This window comes from Antedon bifida, chromosome 8 (assembly GCF_963402885.1).
Source record: "Antedon bifida chromosome 8, ecAntBifi1.1, whole genome shotgun sequence".
NCBI classification, from domain to species: Eukaryota; Metazoa; Echinodermata; class Crinoidea; order Comatulida; family Antedonidae; genus Antedon; species Antedon bifida.
The window spans coordinates 20,381,956-20,401,853 of record NC_136233.1 but is presented as its reverse complement, the minus strand read 5'-3'; the positions used below and the strand labels follow the sequence as shown (position 1 = coordinate 20,401,853).

The 19,898-nt window shown below is 32.0% G+C and overlaps 2 protein-coding genes across 2 annotated transcripts in view; both read left to right on the top strand.

The window, feature by feature from the left end:
• The first annotated feature begins 64 nt into the window (after nt 1-64).
• Nucleotides 65-14,357, top strand: LOC144851048 (hemicentin-1-like). Its single transcript, XM_078708570.1, has 11 exons — nt 65-122; nt 2,070-2,115; nt 2,251-2,592; nt 3,424-3,726; nt 4,067-4,288; nt 8,539-8,763; nt 12,593-12,688; nt 13,127-13,148; nt 13,614-13,659; nt 14,132-14,192; nt 14,335-14,357. Exons 2-11 carry the CDS (start codon nt 2,070-2,072, stop codon nt 14,355-14,357), a joined length of 1,386 nt encoding a protein of 461 aa, XP_078564696.1. The 5' UTR covers nt 65-122.
• The window catches only part of LOC144849758 (uncharacterized), a 19,124-nt gene continuing 13,358 nt past the window's right edge, over nt 14,133-19,898 (top strand). The window contains exons 1-4 of the mRNA XM_078706795.1: nt 14,133-14,192; nt 17,262-17,343; nt 17,617-17,704; nt 19,697-19,718. Coding sequence (XP_078562921.1) covers nt 17,293-17,343; nt 17,617-17,704; nt 19,697-19,718 — 161 coding nt within the window. The 5' untranslated portion in view covers nt 14,133-14,192; nt 17,262-17,292. The remainder of the gene's footprint in view (nt 14,193-17,261; nt 17,344-17,616; nt 17,705-19,696; nt 19,719-19,898) is intronic.

The following is a 19,898-nucleotide window of genomic DNA, read 5'->3' as shown; positions in this document are numbered from 1 at the left end:
GCGTTCCATACTATTCTGAAAAAAAGGGCGTATGCCTAATATTCTTTAGGTGAGGTCCAGCAGACAGGATAGAGAGTCCTATTCAATTCCTTTCGAGCCCCTCTTCTTTTATTTTAGCGCAGGTACGGTAGTCTAACCAGACTAGGCGTTTAAAAAATATACATTATATACACTATAGGCCTAGGCTAGGCCTATAGAGGCCTAGGCTATACTAGCTAGGCCTAGGCTAGGGCGGCCTACCTCCTATAGGCCTAGCCTAGGCCTAGTAGGTAGTAGGCTAGGCCTAAGTGGGTGAACAGACGATCGGGGCCATCATAGAGACAATCGGGCCCATTTTTTTTATGTGCCCGATCGTCTTATAAGTTTGGCCCGATCGTCTTAGTTAGATGTTGCTGTAGTGTTAGGTCCGATCGATAGCCTTAATCGTTGGGCCCGATAGCAAGTGTATCGTTTGTAAATCTGTTCGATTTATATACCTAGGCCTAGCTACTAGGCTAGGCCTAGTTTATGTTTATAATATTATTGGTAGCCATCACGTGCGATTAAAAAAGATATGATAGAAAAATATTAGTAATATTATTAATAAAGGTGCGTAAGCTAAAAAAGTTTGTCATTTGGTAACTGTATGCGTCTATAATAGTTAATACTAGGCTAGGCCTATTGCAATTGTTTCGCAGAGAGAGAAATTGAAATGAGTCCCTTTTTTAGCATAAATGAATTATTGGTTTTTTATTTTATTGTGTTTGGTATAGAAAACAAATAATGTCCCCATAATCATAATAATATAATAATAATCATAATATATAATAATAATATTTTACGGTGAAGAAATTATAAATCTAATTCGTTTTCGTGGACCCGAACGTCTTCCCTTTATTTTTATAGTGGGCCCGATCGTCTAATTATATCAGGTCCGAACGTTCACACAGTTGAGCCCAAACATCCACAAAGTTGGACCCGAATGTCCGCACGCATTGGTACCCGATTGTCTGCCAATCAGGCCTACTGTAGGCTATGTTAGGCCAGTAGTAGGTAGGCCCGCCAACCCTCCTACTAGCTAGACTGGCCCTAGCTAGATTGAAGGGGCTTGATAGGCCTGGGGTGGATTGCTACAAAACAGTCTTAACTGATGGTCTTAACTCCCTGATTAAAGCCGGCTATATCAGATAGACGGTCTTACTAAAGCCAACCCTGTTAGTGTTAGACCATTTCTATAAAACAGTCTTAGCTAAGACTGCGTAAAGTAACAAATTGAGGGCGTACTTTGCACGTAGAATGTTTGGTTATCTTTGACGATAAATAATACGTAAAAGCAACAAAAAGAGAGGTTTAAGACTGTTTTAAGATTTCTTCGAGTAGGCTTTAATTTTTAACCTACAGGTTAGTCCGCGGTATAGCAATGGTCTATAATAAAGACTACTTGCTATGTCACGAATTATAGCCGGCTAAGCGCTAAGACCATTTATAGATTGCTTATATCCACCCCTGGGCCCTCCCTAGCTATTAAATTATCTACTAGGCTAGGTTGGCCCGATCTAGCCTAGAGGCCAATATGGCATACGCGCGAGAAGTGAGCGTACCATCTAGAAATAATTGTTAAATATTTAATTATCTGTACTACTACATAATCAATATACAATACAGAGCTTTGGATAGACTTACAGCTAGGCACTAACAACAGGTTTTATCATTAATCTATATGTTATTTTAATTTATTATTATACTGTACCTTGAATTGTGTAACAACCTGAGAATGTGATAAGACAAGATAATTATGCTTGTTTATTGAAAAAAAAAAACTGAATTCAGTCTTTTGAAATGCAATCATATTTGATTCATTTTCACAAGACTAAACATCAGCAAAAGCATAGTACTGTAGTTGAAAGCCTACCAAGTAGGACAAGCCTGTGTTGGACCTAGGTCCTACTAGTGTGATATTCTTTAATTCCACTATAAGTATAGTTATTATATTTAATTCATATTATATTAAACAATTTTTTCATAATACATTCTGTAAATGAATCAATTTTAACAATCATCATTTTTGTTGTTTTATGTTATTTATACAGATGCATTTTCTAGTAGGTGTAGTCATATTACTTGGTCTGATATATGGTTAGTATTTTTTTTACTAATTTTTAAAATGATTTATTTGTCTAACTATACAGTTTATATACTTATGTGGTAGACTACAGCAAATACGTAAAGCATCTTCGGTGTAGATTGCCTCATGTATTCTTTAATTTCTAGAGGCCCATTGCCAGTTGGTGACATCATCAAACCAGACAGCCAAGGAAGGTGATGCTGAAGTGGTGATAACTTGTGATTATTCACAATTTACTTCTACTACACCTGATGCAATACAATGGGATGAACTAAATGATGTTGGAGTAACTTTCAAACCAGGAATTGTGAATGATAATAACAAAATTGAAAATGGATGTTTTAAGTTACTCATTGGTCATGCTAATGCTAGCCTAGTGATGTTAAAACCTTTGAGATCTGATTCCCAAAGAAGATTTCAATGTCAGATAACAACGAGAAGTGGAGAAATTGAATTATCAAAACCTCCATCTATTCTAACAGTTTATTGTGAGTATATTTAATAATTTGTTCCATAACATACCTCTTTCTATTCTTGCCATTTGATTGGTTAGTTAAGCATCACATGTCATCAACGAAAAAGTGATATCTAATGATGATAGTTTGTAAACATTGTGAGAATTTTTGCAACGGCGGTTGGTGACTGATCATTGTTAAAAAATCAACACGCCATCTATAATTGAAACACTGCTTCCCCTTCCTAGCTTCATTACCTAGCCTCCCGGCATAACCTTTGTCAATGATTTACGATGGATAAATTGAATAAAAGTTTACTTTAGAACAGTAGGTGTATTACAGGTATTATAAAATAAATAATGAATCTTTTTTATTCATTGAAAGGTGAGAATATTTCTAACTATCCAACTCATAAACATTCCTTATTTGTATACTATATCACTGGAATCATTTTGAAAAGCTACTATAATCTTTTCAGCTGATATCTAGTAATGTATAGTTTTATACCTTGTGATATATATTGTAGTTTTTATTTTTCTGTGAAATTTTAGTCTTCTTTAAAGGCCAGAGGAGATAATGGTTGTTGTTAGCATTCTAAATATTTCTGTGTGCGATTTTTTAAAACTTTCATTCAGTTGTAAGAGCAACCTACAATTGAAACTCTTGACAATAGGCCTATTTTCATTTACCTTCTGTTAACATATTTTCAAAATATGATTTGCTGTATGTTATATTTGTAGGTCTAGACCCAGGCCCAATTCAATTTCAATTTTTCCCATCCTACTTCATATATATTTTTTGAAAAAACACAAGAATCTATTACCATGGCCTCTAATAGTAAATAAAGAAAATTATTTTTCCTAGACTTGAACCAACCACTTCTTAACGCAACAGCAAACACTGTTTATGAAGGTCAATCAGTGACCTTTACCTGTAGTAAACCAGATGGGGATCCTGTTCCTGACAATACCATTTGGTATAAAGATGGACAGACAGTTAACACCAACAACACCAGATATGAGATTGCAAATAGCAGTACAGAATCAGTTCTTAATATTAAATCAGCTACTGAAGAAGATGGTGGGAGATATACATGTAAAGCAGAAAGTGATCAGTTTAAAGGAGAGGATGCTAAGACAAGTGTTGGAATACAGTTGAACATATATCGTATGTAAACAAACACATCTTTGAAATGTTTTATTATAACTAATATAATAGAGATTTGTGTTAATGAATGATTGTAATATAATGTGTTGCTATCAATCTCATTCAATCTTGGATATCAAGTAAATTGAATAACTCCAAATAACCAGTTTTTCGTTTTTTTAGTCAAATTAGATTTATTTTAAACTAAAAAATAAACAGACGGCAGTTTATCCTTTTTTTTCAGCTATAAATAAGAATAACAAGTTATGGTGTTCTGATGACCTAGCATTTCTGCTGAATGAAATGTATAGAATGTAGATCTATTTTGATAAGATTGACAACAGCTCCTGTCCCTTTTTAGGTATCACTGTTACTTTTACATCTGAAGATGGCAGTGCAACATGTACAGCAGAGGGTCATCCCAAGCCATCATCAGTATTGATATTAAAAGACAGAGAAGTGGCTGAGAAAGGAGACAATACAGCAACTTTGGTGACTAAAGATAAGATATGTGAATCAAATCTTACATGTTATGCTGAGAACAAATATGTTAATGCAACAAAAACACTAGAGAACTGTACAGGTAATACTAATACAATATATTTATTAGTGGTATTATTATATTATATCATAGAGATATTATTATACAGATATTGACTGCTTAGAGGTTAAATATAAGATTTGACATCCCCGAGGGAATGATATTATGTTCGAGGGAATATATATTTCCCGAAGCGCCAGCTGAGGGAAATATATAATTCCCGAGAACTTAGTATCATTCCCGAGGGGATGTCTAATCTTATATTTTACCGATATAAAAAGGCGATATCTGTTATATTACATAGCCAACAACAAGTAGAATATCTGCTGGGTCGGGTAGTTAGGCTAGGCCTCCTTTTGTATTGTATGTAAACAAGCCTGCCTAGACACCTTACCTTGCGAAGAATAATAATATACAGATAATTACTAATTAATGATTCCTTGCAATAAAATATTCACTAGCCTAGGTCGTTTAAATAATAACAGAAGAATTTCCATCAATAAGCCTACATTAATAATAATAATATTATTATCAGGTAGGCCGAATAAATAATAATTCGTCTTTCGAGCCAAATCACCAGATGTTCGCCACGTCGCGCGCGTACCGAGTTACCACTGTGAGTATTAACCAATCATAAACGGTCTTTTATCACATCTAGGGAGGACTAATAACAAATGAGGGCGCTATGTATGCATAGTTTAAATAGTTTAGTTGATTAATTTCTTCAAGCAAGTTCTGTGGCGCAGTGGATGAAGCGTTGTCTTGTGATGGAGTGACAATTCGTCGCGAGTTCAAGACGCAGTGGATGACTTTTGTTTATCTATCGGCAAACGCGAGCGTTGTCACACGAAAATTACACAGTCTATCATCGTACTCGAGAATTTGCTGGATTTTATATGTTTAATGACAGGGGACACGATAATTACGCGAAAATTTCTCAGTCAATATCATCGTTCTCGAGGATATATACGATTTACGATCCTCGCAGCGGTAGTCATGTGATGCAGTTTCAACCAATCAAGTTCACGTATTTACATAGGCTATGTAATATAGTGAACTATAAGATCTCTATGATTATATATTATTTGATCCATCATGGATAACCTAATGTATGAACTTCTCTTATTATTCTTTATCTAAGGTTTTGCTGGTGGGTGCATTCTTGAGTGCAGAGTAGATAAATAATGTAGAAAGACCATCTTTGCAATTAAATTTGTTATACTGCACGGTTAATGACACACTTGTACTTCAAGATTTAAAATTATCGACTTGTAAGATAGAAATATGGAACAATATCGTAATAGTGAAATCTAATGTTATCATATTTACATTTCATGGTACATCTGAAACAGATCAGGTAGGTATCCAAGGCAGAGATTTGTACCGAAGTTTTTCCATTGTGCTCGCCTATGTCAGAATTAACCATAATTTTTATATAAAGAGTTTTTTAACAAAATTTATGATTTCAATGGTAGATTTTCAACTCAGTTTCAATTCTGCGCGGTCAAAGTAATTTCCGGGTTCACAATGAGTTCACCTTGCAACAACCTGGTTTCAACTAAGTTGGCCGTTAGTGGCTATATAGCCATTTTAGTTTTTTGTTTATTTTAAGAACGGACCGCGCGTGTGAAGGTACAGTAGTTGAAAAATAAAAATTATACTGCAAATTAATAAAGATCAAATTAAATATACGCCATAAAGCATCGGAATATATTGTGGGGAATAGTATTATAAAACTTACATAGGGAGATTTGATTATAAGACATTTTGTTTAAAATCGAGTGAAATCCAGATAGCCGAGTTTTATTGAGTAGCCTAAGCTAGCAGGAATAACTGTAGGACTGGGATGTGTGCCCAAGTTGCAAGATGTCTTTTTTCTTGGGCCCAAACGGCCCACTCTGTCGCGGAAGTTAGTTTCATAAGATGTTTAAATTAAATAATGTATTAATTATTAGGATGGTATTTATTTGAATGAACGCCTCTCCAATAAAAAATCACTTTGAATAATAATCTCCCCCCCCCCCCCCCACTTAACTATCTAACAAACGCATCATCGCACAGTTATCTACAATTTACCAAGCTTTTGTTATTCTTTTTTACCACTTTTCATATCTATTAGAGGATTTCATTTCATTATAAATGTTACCATATTATTAAAACTAAAAAATTAAACATATCCCTCGAATAAGCACCTCCCTCAAATGAACTCCACCTCCCCTAAACCTCTGCCCTATAAGGGCCCTACCAAACAATAAACACAACACTATACTTTAAAATACGCCATAAAGCATCGGAATATATTGTGGGGAATAGTATTATAAAATTACATAGGGAGATCTGATAATAAGACATTTTATTTAAAATTGAGTGAAATCCCGATAGCCGAGTTTTATTGAGTAAGCTGGCAGGAATAACTGTAGGCTATCTGTGCTGTGTCCCGTTGGGACCGGGATTCAATTCAATTCAAAGCAACATTTATTTTCTCCTTTCATATACAAAATTGATTTCAATGAACAATATATATTTAAACAAGATTTCGAAAAAAGAAGGTACAAGCCCAGAAAGATGAAAAACACATCTTGTGGAGAGTGTACCTATTACTGACACAGACAATAAAAATTAAAAAAAAAAAAAAAATATAAAAAATAAATAAATAAAAAATTGACCGAGGAAAAGTTAATATTTGGAAATAAGGTGACTTTTAAGTTTAGATAAAAATGATTTGCTAGAAACAGAGTTTAAGATGGGGAGTGGCAGATCGTTCCAAAAAGTGGGTCCGGAATACCTAATGTTGTGTTGAAAGTGGTTGGTTTTATGGGTTGGAATATGTAATTTTGAACATATATGGGATGTCTGCCCATGTTGCAAGATCGGATGTTTAAATTAAATAATGTATTAATTATTAGGATGGTATTTATTTGAATAAACGCCTCTCCAAAAATAATCCCCCCCCCCCCCAACCCAACTATAATAAACGCCCATCCACATTTATAATACACACAATATTGTATTATTTATAATAACACAATTATACTATTTGTAGTAAAATTCATCGCACTGTTATCTACAATAAGCACCTCCCTCAAATGAACTCCGCCTTCCCACCTCCGCCCTATAAGGGCCCTACCAAACAATAAAACCTATACTTTAAAATGTTATTAATCATCTAAGTTTTACGAATGTCAAGCATTTTCAATAATGGTAACTGACAGAAACCGTAAAAGGAGAACGTCCTTCTAAAACCTTTTTACCCGAGTCATTATCATTCCGAGAACCATCGTCTACACTTCCTAGAGGGGGAGCAAGTGAAGCGAGCTCACCCTCTAGTGTTTAGAATTCAGGACAGTGAAAATTCTCTTTTTTTTTATGAGAGCTTTAGATGTTTGCAAATGTAGGTACTCTCTTCAGTGAATTATGGAATTTGAAGGGGTTTTATTTTTTGTTCTGATAATTAGTACGCATTTGGAATACAGAAAACTATTTTTTCCCAAAATTCATAAATAATGCAGCAAATTGTAAATTCTACTTTTGCCCATATTGTTATTGTTGTCTCAGTACAATTAGTATAAACATTTGTTGTGTTTTACCAATGAGAATAATAGTGAATACTTTCAATTTCAGTACTGCGGTATAATCGGTCAGTATCGATGTGCTTTGTTCTTTTTGTTTCAGTTTACTTTTTGTTTATGTAATTCAAATTAAATCCAAAGGCAAATAACTAAAAACAATTGATAATGCTGTTGGTATCGTCCAACGATATCTGATGATATGGTTTTTTTTATATAATATTTTAAATTCTAAATATGACTGTTCATTAATTTCGCTACTTAGTTTAAATGTCCCTGGTCGTACACACAATAGATATTTATTGCATATTCCTTTTAGCCGTGTTGACTGTACCAGGAGGGGAATTTTTTATAGACTACCATATACATTTAATAATTTAAATTGCAATCATATTGATATTTTTACTGATAGGCTTGGTTATTTTAAGAGGAAGATTATGTGTTCATTTCTTGAACAACCTGCATGACCTGAACTTACTTGAAAATTGCTAAATTAGATTTATGTATTTTTATTTGTTTTTTATGTATATTTGTCATTTGACGGTCTGAATTTTTATTTTGACTGAGGCTAATTTTTGATTTAAACAACAGCTGACTTTGGCTCTAAATAATCTAAAAATTTTAGGCATTGTCTGTGTTACTGTTATATCTGCGGTTGAAGTAATCCCTGTTAAATTTTGTGTATAACTAAGATACCTTGACAAGCTAATCTGGTCCCTTTTTTAGATATTGCTGTAAATTTTACGTCTAAAGATGGTATTGCAACATGTACAGCAGAGGGCCATCCCAAGCCATCATCGATATTGATATTACTAGATGGAGAAGTGGTTAAGAAACGAGAAAATGCAGCTACTATAGAAATAGATGATGAGATATGTCAATCAAGTCTTACATGTTATGCAGAGAATGGACATCTTAATAAAACAAAAGCACTAGAGGTTTGTGATACAGGTAATACATAGCAACTTTATTATGTTTAATTAGCGATGGAACTCATTAATGTTACTTTTTTTTGTACGTATAATCCTTATTTAAATTATTTGTTTGTTGTTTGTGCTCTCTATCAGTTACCACAAACATTTAAGGCTTGTAGTATGCAAACAAAAACAGACAAGCCAAAAATTTGCTCCTGTTTGTGGTGAAGGTGATGATATATAATAGAAATTTACGCAGAAAATCAACCAAATGTGGTACATGCAATCAAAATCAGACATAAGTCGCATGTGTAGAGAAAGCCAAAAACAATAAAAGGCTGAACAATTACATTTTTTTTTAATTTTTACAGAAAATGAAACAATATTTATTTACATTAACTTGGTGTTTTTCTATTTTGTGACAAATAAATGCATACATCCTAATATTTTGTGTGGTGTGTTGGTTTAAAAAATGGTGTAAATTATGTATGATGTTCAGAAAACATGTTTTATGCTTAAATTGAAAGTGTTCTAGTGGGTTGTTTTTAATGAAAATTTTGCATAATAATACTATAATAGAACTATAGTTAATTAACAAAGGTGCGAAGTTTCATTGAAATATGACAATTAGAATAATTTGCTAAGGCGTAAACTTAAACGCCCTGTTTATTTTTTGTATTTTTTTGTCATTTTCTGTTAAATACTAAACTTTAAAAGCATTTTTCTCAAAACACTGATTTCAACAGTCAGAACTTTAGACTGTGGTATCTCTGGAAGCAGACATGGTATCAAGATTAATGTTTATGAGTTTCAGTATTTGTGAAAATTTCAATTTTGAAAATTCCAACTTATGTCTGATTTCCCCTGCATGTGCCACAAATGTTTCTAGTTTTTAATGATGGTAATGATTTTATTGCAACAATCTAAATCTGAAATAATTTTTATTTTTTATGATTTATTTTATTATATATTATTTTTTTTGTTTGTTTGAAAATAAATGTTTATTCAATGCTTTAGTTTTTTATCTGTTTTTGGAGAATGTTGATTTTTTGAATGGATAGAATAATAAAACACCTACTGTAAATTGGATTAACTCATACCAAGTGCTTTAGGTTTATATGTTATAGTAAATACTACTTTTTTTAGTTATCCGCATATAGCGGATAACTCCTTGTAATTGAAATGTTTCTTTTCTTTTTTTCTTTATATTCTTTCTTTCTCCCCTATTTTTGTGTCTCACGTATCTCTATTTCATAACTCCATCAACATATGGACATTTACATGAAGTTGTGCACCTCCTATTTTTAAAAAACGTCAGAGTTGCATAACATGACTTACGCGCGATTTTATGAATTTCAATGATTGATCATAGATTAAAAACCAAACAATTATTTGTTTATGAAACTTTGTGAAAATTTAAGTCATACAGTATCAAGGGCAATCTTTCTGTGGATTAAAAATGGCATGTTTTGTGCACGCTCATTTAAAATTTCAAAATGCGCAAAATTAATTTTTATTCAACTTTCTACGAAATTCAAGTAAATAATTCCCCCAGCGCGAACAATTTTACACGTACGGTGCGCAGGGAGCATGAAAATTGTGTTTTTTCTCTTGAATTGTGATTTTCCAGCCTTTCCTAGTCATTTACATCATTTCAAATTAAAATGACATCATTCGAACACGTTGATTTAGACCATTTGCACTCGTTTTAGTTGAAAGTTACAAAATTATGCTTATTGTGAATCTATTATAGCTGCTCAGGATCAACTATGACCCCCAATTTTTTTAACTTAATCAATCAAAATCTTTATTTATTCACGAAATTATAAAATACAAAAGTACAAAATATAAAACTCGTTCACCATAAAATAAAGGTGTTCTTCCACAAGTTCGTGATAGGTAATTATAATATATACAAATAATACAGTGTATACACATTTATACAAAGACATTAAAAGAAAGAATTTATAAAATAATACATCATTAGGCTTCCTGTTTAAATATGTTTGCAATTTCTTTTTTGAATACGTTCAGAGATTGTGGCATCTTATTGATATCAATATTATGTTTATTCAAGGTTATAACCCCCCTATAAGAAATAATACGTTTTTTATACTCAGTGCGAGGTTTCGGAACATAGAGGTTTGTTGTATCATTATGTCTAAAGTTATATTTAAAATTATTTTGTTTAACCAGATTTGATAGATATGTGGGTGCACGCCCCGTCATAACTTTATACATTAACATGCAACATTCATACTCATCTTTAGTTGAGAGGGTAAGCCAATTTACTCGCTGAAGTGCATCTTTACTTGGTGTATCCCAAGATAGGTCAAATATGATTCGGGCTGTTCTATTTTGTACAGTTTGTACTCTTTAGAAAGCTCGAGCCACAATTACCCCAGTTTACACTACAATAAGTTAGATGTGGAATAATAATAGAATTTGCAATATTTCTTAATATATTATTTTGAAAAATGTGTCTACATCGTTTAAGCATACCTAAACCTTTTAGAGCCTTCGCACGAGTATATTCAATATGGTATTTCCAGCTTAGCATTTCATCAATGTTTACACCAAGATGTTTACTGTAGCATACTCTAGGAACTTTATTTATGTGGACAGAACGTTCTCTGTTTTCAATTTTGGAGAGTTTCTGACTTGATCCTATTAGCATAAATTCTGATTTTAAGATGTTAAGACTTAGTTTGTTATTCTTCAGCCAATCATAAATGTGTTCAAGCTCATAGTTTATTGTTTGATAAATTTCATTTTCATTTTCTGATGCATAATATACAATAGTGTCGTCTGCATACATACTAAGTTTACACTTGTTAACAACATGTGGCATATCATTTATGTATATATAAGGAAAGCCAAAGGGCTGACGACTGAACCCTGGGGGACCCCGCATTTGATGACCGTACGTTCAGATAACATATCATTGACATTTGTGAATTGGGATCTTTCAGAAAGGTAGCTTTTAAACCACTGTATTGTATAATTACGTCCATATAATCTTAATTTACTCAATAATATGTGATGGTTTACCGTATCAAATGCTTTTATGTAAGCAGATATGAATTCATGCAGAATTTTTACTTCTCGGATGTTGTGACGTCATTGTATGGCCACTCTAAATGTAAAATATAGAATTTTTGTCTTTTTCGTTATTGCTCATAACATTCAATACAGCGCATCTCGCTTATCCGTTTTTCATTTCTCCCAGATTTTAATATTGTCTAGGTTAATCAACTATCTTTTGCATGAGTTAAACATATTTTAATTTTTATGACGTCATTCATGTCTAAAAATTTAGGTAATGTGAATCACCTATTTTCATCTTTACAGTAAATTTCAATCTGTTATAGCTCGTCAGAATAGAAAGTGATAATCATGAATGATTAAAACGTTTTCTGGAAGCTATTGGATTGTAGATCCATTTACATTTAAAAGAGCGCACATCTATATTTTATGTATTAAAATTTCTTCTACATAATATTATGTTGATATTTGCCGAAATTCCTATCTTCGTGTTTCATTTTGACATCGTCACCATGTTAAAAATTGGAATAAATGGCGGGTCCCGTAATTTCAAGTATTCTACACTGTATGTAATATGTATGCAGATTATACTGTGTATATGACACAAAATAGACAGAATTTAGCACTAACAACATATCATATTCTTCAGTTCAGGTCATAATTCCATAATATTTTTCTGTGTGCAATTTTCCCATATATGACATGCACGTGTCGTTTGTCGTGAGGATAACTAACTTGTCAAAGTGACGAGTTCATATCTAGTTTAAAATGTTTTTTTTTATAAACTATTTTGTAATAATAATTTCTTATACCTGTTGCAGGAGGTTCAGGATCATCGTACACCACCGTCCTGATTATTATTGTGGTGATTGTTGTATTTGTATTGATCACTGCATGGTTTCTGTTTCTTCTTGTTTGTAAGTATTATCTAAATTTGTCTTCTTTTTCATCAGTAAAGTATAGCATTTACATTATAAACATAATTCCTGTTTACTTTCTTTCTTAAATGTTACATTAGCCTGTTCAAACCTAAAAGACATTTGTATTGTACTTCTTGCTTATCTGTAGTTGTAAATATATGAACTAATTAAATTGACTTTTATTTCATAGTATATAAAAGATTCATCTCTTTTTTTTTTATGTTTAGTTGACTAAATAAATACCTGCAAAAGTAAGCAAAAAAAAAAAAGTAAAAGCGTATACTTCAAAATGTTAACATTTTGAAGAAGATAGGTTAATGTTAAGTTTGTTATTTGTGTCCAGGAAAAAAAACTTTTATTTCATAGTATATAATAGATAGTTAATACTTTTTTTTAATTTGTTTTTTTATTTTGTGTTTCTAATTTCATTAAAAGATAAAAAGAAACTTGGAAGCTGGTGAGTTTAGTCTGCATTGTAACTTATTGTTGTATTGTATCATTGTACTGTATTTTGATAAAGATTTACAATATTCTAGTATCATTGCAGTACAAACATTTTATTGCAATTCATAATGTAATTTTGCACAAACATTCGGTGCTCATAGAATCACTTCCCCGATGTCTCGGGGCAATTAAAAAATAATTTCTCATAAGATGATTAATAGCAAGTGCGAGCCCTGACATTTAATTTGCTATTAGTGATTTGATATAATTATTTGCAGCAAAGACACCTAAAGCGGTAAAATATGATGAAAAAAAATAATAATATGAAAATAATTTATTATTATTATCTTGTATTGTGGTAACCCTAAATCAGTTGTTATTTTAGTAAAGAGTATTCAATGGCCAACAAAGAAGACCGGTTGTAATGGTGCAGAGGTCCTTGTTGTAGTTTAATATTATTATTTCATTAATCCTACAGCAGTGGTACTACTAGAAGTGACGAAGCTGCCGGTACAAGTTTGGAGGTTGGCTATGAGTATTTGTGATTTCTATTAAAATCGTGTTTTATCTTTAAAAATGAAGTAGCTAGTAAATATTTGTTAGGAGGATTGAAGTCACAATGAAAAAGAAATTAAGAGATATGTTGTATTTATGATAAGTAGAACAATTGTGTTTTTGTTTATAATTTAAATTACTTTACTTTTAAACCTTTTACCTGGACCATTTTGAAAAGCAGTACTAAAGTATGTTACAGAAAAGTGAAATTGTTCTTTTTTGTTTCATTGAATATTATAATTTGTGACTTATATTTTCGTTCAAGTGGTATGTCAGCAAAATTACTCAAAATTATTCATAGAGTAACAAAGAATATAAACATGCCTTACATTGGTCCAGTATACAATGTATGAAAAGTCCAATAAATCCGTAGTCAGACTCATTCTATGAATCATGTGAGCAAGTATAAACAATTTTTAAAATATTCTTTTTTTTTCAAAGAGTCATAATGATGATCCTGAGGGAAAACCATTAATTGGAACATCTGGTGGAAATGCTAAAGGTAAACTTTACCATTAATATCTTGAATACTTTTATGAAAGAAATTTTACTAAAAACTATAATGTTCCCATATGTTATGTTATTAATTGTTGCCCTTGCATAGCAATTGTTAATGTTTTGTCTTTGTTTATTGTTCTATCTAGAAACAGTCTCAAATGAAAGGTAATGGTTTGTAGTATTTAAAAATTGTCTATTTCAAGCTTTGAAAGTGTACTTCACTTTTTTCATCTTAAATTTACTGGAAAAAAAAAACAATGCTTATGATATACTGTAGTGTACATGCTTGTTCTCTCATAGTGGCAAAAACCAGAAATTTTACATTAAGTGGCAAAGGGGTAAAGCGCAAATATGTATAAATAACACTAATACTAAACCAAAGGTTCCACTAATAAGTTTGATAAAATAATAATTTTTGTTTAAATGGGCCAAGCCAATGTGATTCTATATTTCAAAAAGTTAAACATTTATATATGTATTTATATATCTCGGTTGGGGCGACTTTTTCTCATTCTCACAGATTTCCTCATCTTTATCGTTTCAAATTAGTTGATTAAATTTCTGTATATCACCGGGCGGTTTAGAATCCATGTTCTGTGCCTGATGTGTTTATATATTAGACTTCACATTAGGAACATACTCCCAGATCGGTAAAATTATTCCATAGACTACCTAAATTTAAGTTTCAATATTAACCACCATTTAAGCTGTTTTTTTAGTTCTATTCCAAAATTTTTATCTTCAATTATTGCTATCTTCTTTGTTTTCTACTCTTCTATATATAAATTTACGTAAGGGCAAAATTTGGTAAATCGCGCGTTATTTCCAGAATGTTTACACGATGGTATATAAAGTTGGTTCGTACTTTCGGTACTGATTTTAACCACCTGATGTAACCCTGTTTACTAATTAAATTGAGTTCGATAATTAGTTATTGACGATTAAAACGAATTTAGGTTCAACGATTTGCTCCAAATAGGGTGTTTTCCGATCATGGTATACACTGTCTAATGGATGTACATCTTGAAAAATACCCGCAGACAATAATACGAGGCTTCGCATTTTCCTATCTCCTCCTACGATGATTGTTTTTAATGACTGAAAACCGGTTGAACAGCTTGAGTACAGCATCATAATGTTGAAGACAGGCCGATTTTCTTTAAAAAATACTATTTTGATTTAATATACATTTATACAAATGTATTGATTTGCGATGAATGGAACATTCCAAATTATTTGGTAGAGGCATACCTACATGGTTTAACACAAATAGGTAAATTTATGGGCCCTTGGAGAATAAACATAAATTACAATGCTATACAGTACTGTAAATAGGTATTAACCACTTTTGATCGCCATTTGAATCGCAAATTTCTTATTGTGAGTGTTGGTACTGTTAAATATAATATAAACAAATAAATGTTATTACTGTGAGTGTGGGTAGCCCCTACTTTTAGATTATAAACACATAATAATATAATACTTTATTACTGACAGTTGCTTCTCAACGTTTGTATTAATTAATAATTACAAAAAATATAAACGTCGTAGTGGTGTATCGTTACATGTACTTTACTATTTGAATCGACTATGACAGTGACAGTTTTAACAAAGTTTTAAATCGGAAATGTTTTACGCTATTTAGTGGTATGTTATTTATAGGCCTATAAAAAAATTTCGTTACTGAGTGGATAGTAAAGAAATATAAAGAATAATTTAATATAAAGAATATATTAAACAATTTTGTGAAAAGTTTCTCTTTCCGAAGTAATTCCAAGGGTGCTAATGTTGGTTGACTACATAAATTATTGTGTCTATTTATTTATTTCTGTAAACGACAATGTTTTATGGTCCTGCGGTACGTACATTTGAAATCACCAGTTTTTTTACGCAGAAATTACTATGTATTCGAGAACCATCTGTGGGCACGACCTAGATGGTACGCGAGCTCTATTGAGATTCAGACACTGATACCCTTGTCATTATTTTCAGTAATTTGCCTTTGGATTTATATTTATATATATATATACTTTCAACCTGAATATATATATATATGCACCGATGAAAGGCTAGTGTTGCCCGAAAGCTCTGCTAACTTTTCTGGCTGATTACCACTGATACCCACAGCATTGTCATTTTTTCAGTAATTTTCCTTTGGATTTATTTCAGTAATTTTCCTTTGGATTTATATAAATCCAAAGGTAAATTAATGAAAAAATGACAATGCTGTGGGTATCAGTGGCTGGATCTCAATGGAGATACAAAAAATAAAAAAGAGAAAAGCTAAATCAAAACGATAAAGTAAAACAGCCAGAAAAGTTAGCAAAGCTTTCGGGCAACACTAGCCCTTCATCAGTGCAAGTGAAGGAATTTGGATAACGTCATAGCATAAGAAATAAACATCACATAAACAGAATAATTTTAATAATAATATATTTTATATATATTTATAATATAAGAATTATAGTGAGTGAGTATACGTTTAAACATTTTCACATTTACATTTACATACCTTTGATATACACTAGTTAAGTTTAAAACATGGTTAATACGAAAATGACCTTAATTTTACTATTGCTAGCCTTAAAGTTGGTTGCAGTCTTTTACCATGTATAATATTCCTTCTCTGTCTGATATTTGAAACTTCACCCTCTTGCCATATTTATTAAATGCTTTTGTTCATTTGTTGCCATTTTTTGTCATATACAATACATAATATTACCCACTGCATTCTGTTTCAAAAATAGTGCTTTGATATCTTGTGTAAAGTGCATTAAGACTATTTTTACCTAATACAATATGTGATCATGTGTACATTTACATTTAATTTGTTATTAGTGGTTTGAAAGATAGCTTGATATAATTATATCCACTAAAGACACCTAAAGGGGTAAAATATAAAATGATAATAATGATAATATAAACATAATTTATTATTATTAATATCTTGTATTGTGGTAACCCTAAATCAGTTAATAGTGAACTGTATCAGTTGGTGGTGAATGAAAGATGCAGTGGTCAATGTTCTTATAGTTTAGTATTCTTATCTTGCATTGTGTTCCCTACCCTACAGCAGTGGTGATAAAAGTGGTGAAGAGTATCAGATGATAGAGAACAGCAGTGGTAATACAACTGGTGGAGATACAAGTTCAGATGTTAGTTATGTATAGTATTTTTTATTTCTATTATAATATTGTTTTAATTAAATTAGAAACTAGAGGGTACTCCGAGAGTATAAACCTCCGCCTACTGTAAAATTCCCCTACATAAAATTCCCCCTGAAAATGTTTATATAATTTGCTAATGATTCCAAAAATTGTAACATATTTTTTTATTCAGGTTTACAACAACAGAGAATAACATGCCTTACATTTTGAGGTTTTATATAAGAAAATAATATTTTTTTTTTCTTATGGTTTTTTTTAAAGACAAGACAAGATAATAAGGCAGTTAGCAGACCATTAAAAAAACATACAGAAGCATCTGCTGGAATTGATGATATTGATGCTATAGACGGTAAAATGATGCTATTATTCTCTTGAATACTTTTATAAAAGAAATATATGGCTAAATCTGGTCTCTGCAAAATTAAAGTTGACCAAATAAACACCTGCAAAAGTAAGCCAAAAAAAATTAAATAAAAGCATATACTTCAAACTTTAAAGTGGAGCTCCACCCAGAAAATTGCTATTTTTCATACATTTTAACTATTTTTTAAAAGTATCATCCCTCATACTTCATATTTTTTTTAATGAGTACGAATTTCTTGAAAATCACGCCTTTTTGCGTTTTGGGGGGATACCTTGTAATTTCCTATTCTTTTACATGCAAATGAGGGGTATATTTGAATATTCCTAAAAAATTAATTTCTTCACTAAAAAAAAATGTAAAATGTTTTTATATGTAATTTTTCCAGATCTTTCTATTTCTGGTATTTTTATTGCGTATACATAGATTTTGCGTAAATAGACACTTTCCTCCGTTCGGGTCCAATTAGGTTTTTTATTTTGCTAGGGAGTATGATCACGTGACATTTTTCATGACGTTTTTTCACACTGCAGCTGGCGATCTGTTATTGTCTGGCAAAAAGTATATTAAAACATTCTGGATGTGACCCTATCATGTTTCACAGTGTAATAAAGTGATTATGAGATTATTACTAAAATGTCAAATTTAACGAGATTTGAGAAAGACGTGGCTATATATTCAATAAAGCTAGGCCTAGGCCTACTAGAGTCTAGTTATGTATCGATGCAGTTATCAGACGATCGAGACCACGGACGATCGGGCCTAAATCGTGAGACGATCGGGCCCATCAAGGGTGAAAGACGACCGGACCCAGAGACATCGATCGGGCCCAGACGATCGGGCCCAAAACATTCTCGGAAAATTAAAAAAAATAAATACGCGGATACAAACAACACAATAATAACAATCAAAATCAATCACATTTATTCATAAATCGAGAGACAACAGGGACCAACTGGTAAGACGATCGGGCCCAACGTAGTTCTAAAAACACTGGACGATCGGGCCCAACTGGTATGACGATCGGGCCCAACGCTCGTCCGTGGTCCCGATCGTCTGTTCCCCACCGATGCTGCTTGGCCTCTAGCTAGGCTGATAGCCTTACAGCACTGAAGTTTGTTCTGGCAACCACCCAATCTCGGCCTACCCATGGGCCATAATAGGGTGTCTGAATAGTTTTCAGTCAGACCTAAGCTTCCAGATCCGTTACTATTCTTTACTATTCTGAGCAATACCAGTCTTGTTTTGTAGAGGATTTTGTGTTTCACAATTCTTACTGTGCGAGAACCCAGGAACGATAAATGGGGCGAAACGACCAAGCATTTTCGAACCCATGAATACATAGGCCTAGACATGAATTCAAGCCTAGCTAGCTAAGCTGAGTAGACGATTTAGCTAGGCCTAGCTTAAAATCACAATTTCATTAAGATTATTATGCTGTTGTTGTACAGTGCAAATCATGATGTTACATGTAAATTATGCTGACATTTTTATCGGAAATATTACTTGGGCCTAAACAAATTGCATTAATTGTGTGTATAAACAGGGAGACTCCCTGGTATAAAATTGATTCGCCATTTTTCAACACATAATTTACCAAAGGGAAGACATTTCACCAACGCGTTCACCGGCGACTAAAACGCGTTTCGCGAAGTATTGTAAGCTAATAACCCCTAAATTACTGAAAAGTGTAATGTAGTAAAAAACACTATTTTCTGACCGATTTTTTAGAAATTAGTTTTTGGAAAATATTGCCATATTTTCCCTGTTTTTTTTATGTAATCACTTTCAATTAAACATACTTAAACATATATATAAGCTGAGAAAGTCTGAGTGTAGCTCCACTTTAACATTTGAAGAAGATAGGTTAATGTTAAGTTTGTTATTTTGGTCCAAAAAAAAAACTTATTAAGATAAGAGATAATTAATACTTTTTTTTTATTTTGTTTTTTTATTTTGTTTTTCTAATTTCATTAAAAGATAAAAAGAAACTTGGAAGCTGGTGAGTTTAGTCTGCATTGTAACTTTACATTACTGTATTTTGATTAAGATTTACAATATTCTAGTATCATTGCAGTACAAACATTTTATTGCAATTCATAATGTAATTTTGCACAAACATTCGGTGCTCATAGAATCACTTCCCCGATGTCCCGGGGCAATTAAAAAATAATTTCTCATA